This window comes from Vombatus ursinus, unplaced genomic scaffold, assembly GCF_900497805.2.
Source record: "Vombatus ursinus unplaced genomic scaffold, bare-nosed wombat genome assembly UNPS02014822.1, whole genome shotgun sequence".
NCBI classification, from domain to species: Eukaryota; Metazoa; Chordata; class Mammalia; order Diprotodontia; family Vombatidae; genus Vombatus; species Vombatus ursinus.
The window spans coordinates 11,272,582-11,280,136 of record NW_020954600.1 but is presented as its reverse complement, the minus strand read 5'-3'; the positions used below and the strand labels follow the sequence as shown (position 1 = coordinate 11,280,136).

At 45.1% G+C, this 7,555-nt stretch overlaps 2 protein-coding genes across 4 annotated transcripts in view; one reads left to right on the top strand and one right to left on the bottom strand.

Moving 5' to 3' along the window:
• Positions 1 to 2,342: 2,342 nt before the first annotated feature.
• RAG2 (recombination activating 2) lies at positions 2,343 to 3,929 on the bottom strand. Its single transcript, XM_027837676.1, has one exon. The coding sequence runs from the start codon at positions 3,927 to 3,929 to the stop codon at positions 2,343 to 2,345; it is 1,587 nt and encodes a 528-aa protein (XP_027693477.1).
• Positions 3,930 to 6,736: 2,807 nt separating this feature from the next.
• The window catches only part of CUNH11orf74 (chromosome unknown C11orf74 homolog), a 103,212-nt gene continuing 102,393 nt past the window's right edge, over positions 6,737 to 7,555 (top strand). For 2 of the 3 annotated variants that reach the window (XM_027837822.1, XM_027837825.1), the window contains exon 1: positions 6,737 to 6,814. The gene's annotated coding sequence lies outside the window, so the exon portion shown is untranslated. The remainder of the gene's footprint in view (positions 6,815 to 7,555) is intronic. The other variant, XM_027837823.1, reaches the window with a different exon arrangement.

Below are 7,555 nucleotides of genomic sequence, written 5' to 3'. Positions count from 1 at the left end.
TAAGGCCAGATTTGAGACTGGGTCTTCCTGATTCCACGCCCATTGTTCTAGGTACTGTACCATCTTCTTGCCAGTGGTGTTTGAGACTGAGTAGCACGACATAAAGAATCACTTTGAAGTCATATTCTTCAAATCACACCATAAACACACACTGTGTAGGCTACATAGCTGATCTTTGGGAGCTGGGAGATGAGGCCACAGTTGAAGAGATGTGGGCTGTGTTGCTCTATCTCCCACAGGGCTTGTGTCTTCTCTGTGGGCCCTTGATGAAGATTGATAACCAGTGATGGTAGGGCAACTGTTTTTAGGAGAAGATGTAATTCTTTCTCAAGAAAACACTCCATCAGAGGGGATGTTTATTTCTAATCCTGTCTAGTGATCAGTGGAAATCCTAGAGTCTCAAAATGAATAGTCCTTCTAGCTTTCATTCTAGCCGGTGCAAAGCTTATTCTTTTTCCTGTTAAGTGTCTAATTGAACCTTACTAAGCTCACTGATTTTACAATATCTTTTCTCGTCCAACTGCACAGGTTAACTAGGCACTAAATAAAAAAAAAAAAAGGAAGATTCCCCTTTTACCCATTTGTAATCACATGTCTTTTAATTCCATCAACTAAATTTAGCTTCTCTTGAAGGAATTCAATAAAAACATCTGACTGGCCTTCACACTGGTAATTTCATTACTACCCCTCTTAAAGCCTCCTCAATTGCTTCTCTTTCATTTTCACAGGGCTCAACAGTCCTGATCTTCCACTTCTTGTGAAATTGTCTTCAAAGGCTTCAGGTTTATGAGGGAGGATTTGGGGCCAGAAAGGCCCTTAGAGATAAAATAGTCCAGGTTCCCCTCATTTAGGGATGAGGATGCTGCAACCCAGAGAGGTCACTCTCACCTGGAAAGGTTACACAGGGGATCAGCAGCAAAGCCAGGAACAGAACAAGGTTCTCTAAGCCCAACTGTGTGATCTTTCCAGTGTACCCGGTGATCGGCTTGAGCTCAGCAACTGAATTAGTTGTAACTAATTCAGCTCAGTGCTCCTGAAGCTCTCATGACGAGTAGGGCATACAGTCTATACCGTACACACTTGGGGATGGTGACTGATACTGACTAGAACTGGAAAGATGTTAGGACTAAATATTCCCTTTTCCCTATGCCATCAGATAGACATTAAAAAAAATGAGATCCTAGACATAGACTACAGGCTCAATGTGATGCAGAGGAAAGGTCATCAGGAGCGCTGGGTTCTGGTCTCAGCTTTGCCACTAATTAGCCGTCTGACATTGGGCAACAGAAGGCATAACTAGGGTGGGGTGATCAGAGTTTTTCCCCAAGGTGCTGAAGTTTAAAGGGCATTCTTTTGGCAACAGATGACTGGTTTTCTTCCCCTTGGGTTTCCCACACTGTGGATGAGCTCTGAGTTTTCTACTCTTGAGCAGAATAGCTTTGTCATATCCCAGAGTATCTATCCATCTTTTCTCCTTTCAACTGTATTTCTCTTTAAAAATTTATGTGAGGGTGTGTTTTATGCTGCTTGCTTGGGGGAATGTTTGTGAAACTTGCCCTAGGTTTTAAAAAAAGCAACTCTCTGTTAGGTAGTCACAGATGTTCTCTATATCTCAGTCTTATTTGTCAAGTGGGTTAACCCTGTCTCATGGGCTTGTTGTGAAGACTTAAGACGCTGGGGTCAAACTCCAATAGAAATAGGGCCACTAAATGGTATATAAGGATCCCTGCAGGCTGCCATGTTGACTGAGACAACTACACATTAACATTATCTGTGTTCCATCTTACTTTTATTTTGTTAAATATTTCCCAATTACATTTTAATTTGATTAGACTACTCTCAGTGTTGCTGGCCATATGTTTCATATCTCTGACCAAAAAGGCACAAAAATATTTTAAATAATTAAAAGTTCTACAGAAATGGAAAGTATTACTATATTATTTCTATGTTTAAGGTTTTTCATGGGTAATATTCAGAGATGAAAGTCTCAATGAAAATGAGGCTGAATTTGGAGTCAGGGGACCTGAGTTCAAATTTTGTTCTGCTTCTTACTCTGTGACCTTAGACACATCTCATAACCTTTCTGGGTGTCAGGTTCCTCATCTGTAAAATAAAGAGGTTGGATATAAAGTCTCTTCCAATTCCAAAGTTATGATTTGGAAGTTTCTATGTATATTACTTGCTAAACTTACAGTTTCACCAATAAACGTATTTGGAATTGTGCTTTCTGAACTCTATTTTTTCAGTGGACAAAACAGAAATTCCCTGTGTTAGAATTGTGATTCTTTAGTTTAAGTCTGAATATTGATGCATGAAATTGAAATTAAAAAATTCTTATAATTCTAATCAAATAACTTTCTAAAAAATGACTTCTTGGCTGGAGTTATTATTTTCACTGGGGCTTTTTTACGGAGGGGTTTCAATGGAGTTCTTTTTAAAGGCAGAGTCTTTTTCGGTGTTTGCAGGCCCCTTGCCATCTCTACATGCTCATTGCAGAAATATTTGCTACTTCCTTCTGAGAGACGGATGAGCAACTGCTCAGCCAAGTTCATACATTGGGCATGGACCCAGTGGCCATCTCCATGAGAACAGTAGATCATGGCAGGTTTATTGAGTTCAGTGGAATAGAAGGGCACCCAGGTGTTGATGTCAACATCACAGGTGGGGCAGCAGATGATCCAATAGCCTGTTTCTGATTCATCTTCTTCATCGTCTTCATTATAGGTGTCAATATCATCATCCCCATCAAAGCTGTTGATTTCTGCGCTGAAACAAAATTCTTCTGAGTCTTCGAAGGGAGTGGAGTCCCCTGGGTCTTCTGCTGATGTTTGACTGCAGGAGAACGTTGCCTGTTCTTCTGCTATTGGGTCATCTCCATCGCACTTCAAGATGTAGAAGTAGTGTGCATCTGACATCGTTTGCTTATTGTCCCCTGGTATACCAAGAAAAACGGTCCCGTTCCCCATGCTACTTCCAAACCATAATTTGCTGTGTTTGATATCAGGGGTCCAATCTGGGGTCTCCATATCTTGGATCTCAATCTTGTTGTCCTCTATGGTGACGATGTTGCAGACCATCCTTTTTTGATTTTCAAGCTGGTAGCCCCCCACAATGACAAACTCATTGTTTTTAGTTTTAGTCAGGATAGCACTGGAGATTGAGACTCCTCCTGGCAAGACAGTGCAACTCACAGCTGGGCTCCCCAGTGGTAGATCCACCTTCAGTCTGTATAGGCTGGGGGGTCGGCTATTATTAGTGAGACAATGGCCCCCTAGAATGTAAATGGTGTCATTTCTGGCAATGGAGACATGAAAGGAGAGCCCATCCTGGAGCTCTGGAAAGGTGTAGGAGGTACAGCATCCAAATTCAAAATCCATTAAGAAGACATATGGAGAGCAGTCAATGACACTATTCCATTTTTCTGTGGTCCTCTGGGCAGATGGCATATAGGACCGCCCTCCAAAGATAACACACCTGCTCTTCCCTCGGCTATAAACCACATCGATGGTGTGGCCATATCTTGCCTCAGGAACATCTCCGACTAACTCTTTCTCTGTACAACGAAAAGTAACCTTCTTGTTGTTCTTGCAAATGGCACTCATGATGTAAATCTTATCTGACAGTTCATTGTTTGGGGTTTTTCCTCCATGGATGATATATTGTACTTTCTCCGACTCGAGGCTACTTTGGTAGGTGCACGTAGCTGGGTATCGAAGAGGTGGGAGGTAGCAGGAATCCTTAGAGAAAGAAGCAGGTTTCAGTTTGAGCTGGTTCCGCTTGACATCGAAGAGAAAAACACCAGTGGGGCAAGACCTTTTGGGCCAGCCTTTTTGCCCAAAGAAAAAAACTTGTCCATCAAAATTCATCAAAGAGAAACCTGGTTGTATTAAGGAGGCGTTATTATTCACTGTTATCATATGTAGGGACATATTGACTGATGATGGGCAGATCCTTTATCTGAAGAAATCACAGAAAACAAGAGTAAGAACTCACATTTTCACACTGCTTTTGTTGATTGTTGTTCGATCATGTCTGACTCTATAGGACCCTGTCTTGGCAAAGATACTGGAGTGGTTTGCCATTTCCTTCTCCAGTATGTTCCCATTTTACAGATGAGGAAGTAAGGCAAGTAAGGGTTAAGTGACTTGTCTAAGGTCACACAGCTACTAAGTATCTGAGGCTAGATTTGAACTTAGAAAGATGAGTCTTCCTGTTTCCAAACCCAGTGTTCTATGTGCTGTGCCACCTAGCTGCCCTTAAAGTAAATAAATAGTAACATATGTATATATGTATATATACTTACATGTGTATACATAGGAATTTGTATTTTTTGTATATATAGGAATTTGAACTTGTATATGTGTGTATGTAGGTATATGTATATACAGGTATATGTATATATGTATAGATACATACATGCATATACATTTATGTGTATATATACATATATACACACATATACATATGCACACACAAAGTAGTTAAATACGAGGTTGTTTGGGACAGAGCCTTAGAAAAGTGAAATGACTTGACCAGGATCTCACTACTAATGTGAGCCAGGTTTCTGACCCAGGCCTCTTGAGTCTAGGTCCAAGGTGCTTGCTGCTACATGGTGGCCCTGGAGTCAGAGATTGCTCCTGGCAAGACTGCATTGCTTATAAGTGATCACCCCATTGGGAAAGCCACCCCCAGTGTTTGCTTTTTTACACTTGAGCTCATAGTCATCTAGACTGGCAGCCAGGTAGTGCAGTGGAGAGAGAGCATTGGACTTGGAGGCAGGAATTCAAGTTCAAGCTCATTCTCAGAAACTTACTCGTGGGACTTTGGGCCAGTCATTGATTTCCCAGTTTTAGCCACCAGGAAAAATCAGCTGCCTATAGCTTCCACTCCTATCAGCCTCTTCTCCTCTTGGAGAGCTTTTCCCTGAATCTCCGTCTTGGGGAAGGGCCCATCCCAGCAATCTCTGATTCTCTGGACTTGGGCACGATGTCTCAGCCCAGGTAATTTTCTCTACCTCCTCCCCTTTGTAGCCTTGTCTTCAACCACTAGAATGTAAGCCCCCTGAGGGCGGGGACTGTCCTTTTGCTTGTATTTGTATTCCTGGTACTTAGCTTAGTGCCTGGTATGTGGTAAGGACTGAATACATGCTCGTTGACTGACTGGTCTGCCTTGGTTTCCTCATCTGTTAAAAGGGGATTATAACAGTATCTGCCTCCTAGGGTAGTTGAGAGCATCAAATGATACAATATATGTAAAGCACCTTGCAAGTTTTAAAGATATTTGTAAGTTTTTATTGTTCTTCCTTCTATTTAGAGCTGGAATTTAGAGCCAGCTACACAGGCTGTGATCTAGTCCAACCCTTTACTTTTCAGATGGGAAAACTGAAACAAACACAGGTTAGGTGACTTGTCCACGGTCAAACAGCTGTTAAGAGGCAAAACTGGGATTTGACCTTGGACCCTGAAGAATGGCCAGGAGAGGGCGGGTAAGTCACCAAACTTTAAATGCATAGTTCAGTGGCAGGACAGGATTTGAACCCAGGTCCTCTGATCCCAAATTCAGTACTCCTTAAATGATATCCAAGTTCCTCAAATAAATCATCCTATTGGTAAGAATGACCTCGGGGAAGCTAGATGGTGCAAGGGACAGAGTTTGGAGTGTCATAAATAAACTGGATTTTAGTGTGTGTAAGGAGGAGTTTGTTTTTCCTTTTTAGATAGTAGTTCCAGGATCCTAAATAATATTTCCCATGAACTGTGGTTGAAAACATCTCCACCATGCTTGCACAGTGAGATATGGGGGTGACACGTGATATTTACTATGCTTGCGCTGAGTGACGACATGGCTACAGTTAACCTGTGAGGCTAGGGTTGGCAAGATGCCTTCTTTGTCTGTTGTCCTATAAAGCAAGTGGGCGCTGGCCAGTGAGTGGAGAACCCACGTTGGGATTTGGATGATGCATACAGGAATGCATGTACCTGCCTTGATCGCCCCTTCAAGGGTTGGGGGCATCTGTGTTTGCCTGCACCCACCCCCACAGAGGCTTCGGGGACCAGTAGAAGTCCTAGCGACACCTCTGCGAGAAGTGTGATTAGGGAATGCTGTAGGGGTTGGAGCTCCTACGATCAGCAAACTCTCTTTGAGAAGCCTAGATTATAATAAAGTAACTTTATTTAACCCCTGAAGCTGTCTTCCTGTCTGACTGGATCAAAAGTGAACACCTGTTAGGGTTAGGAGCATTCCTGTGTTCTCCTGTCCAACCAATGGCGTTACCTGTGTGTTCAGCTATGAAACAGGCCTGCAGTCAAGAAACCCTGGGTTCAAATTCGGACTTAGATACTTAACTAGCTGTGTGACCCTGGGTAACTCACTCAACCCTATTTGCCTCAGTTACCTCATTTGTAAAATAAGCTGCAGAAGGAAATGGCAAACCACTCCAGTATCTTTGCCAAGAAAACCCAAAATGGGCTCACAAACAGTCAGCCACCAATGAACAACAAAAACAAAACAGCTAACAATAGACAAAAACGAATGACCCCGTTAAGTCAGGAGTTGCAGAACCTTCTACCAGAGCTCTTCCAGCCGTGGGGACAGGTTTAAGGAGAGGACTTGTTTCCCTCGGAATTCTGGGAGTTGTAGTCCCAGTTGCTTACACATTCCCCTCAGTCCTGCGGGCGGACCGAAACTACATTTCCTAGAAGCCTTTTCGTTAAGAGATGCAGGGCTAACGGGCGGCGAAGGCCTCCCCCTGCTCCCCGAGGGAAGGAAGCCTGGACTCCTCTCAGCTCAAGATCGAGGAGCACAGAGCTACGAGGTGAGCGTGGAGGCCGATCCGCCGCCGCCTGAGGGGCAGGGGAGGCACGAGGGTCCAACGGAAGGGGCGGCCCCAGGCCCGAAGCTGCGGGGAGCCGCCGTTGTCATGGCGACGCGAGCCCTCGCCCCACCTGCCCCCGCCTCCTCCTGCCCCTCCCTGGCCACGTGGAGGAGCCGCTGCTAGAGGCGCCCGCGCTGGGGGTGCGGCGGGGTGAGGGGTGAGAGGAGCAGGCCTGGGAGGCCGTGGGGCACGCCACCTGCATCTCACCGAGGGGACGCTGAGGCAGGGAAGGGACGCGGGCTCACAGATCTAGAGCTGGCAGGGACCCTAGAGAGCACTGATCCACCTCCCCCATCCCATTTTACAGACGAGGAAACTGGGGCACAAAGCAGTAGTGAGATACGTCAGAAAGGACCCCAGCAGTCACCGATTTCCCACCACCCCCACCCCCCACAACCCCTCATTTTACAGGTGGGGAAACTGGGGCCGAGAGAGTGGAGGAGACTTTTCCAAGGCCGCGCCAGTGGGAGGTGGCGGAGGATTCGAACCCAGGCCCTTGGGCTCGAGAACCAGCACCGCAGGACCTCGGAGGAGGCAGCTTTTCTAATCAGGGGTGGCAGGGTGGAGACTGCCAGATCCGAAGTAGGAATGACCTGGATTCAAATCCTGCTTTTGATGTTTGCGAGCTGGGTGACCCTAGGCAAACCATTGACTTCCTCGGAGCCTCTTTTGCTCCTGCGT

Bases quoted from the DNA above. Each gene is read 5' to 3' on its own strand.
- RAG2 (XM_027837676.1), bottom strand. From the start codon at position 3,929: ATGTCCCTACATATGATAACAGTGAATAATAACGCCTCCTTAATACAA.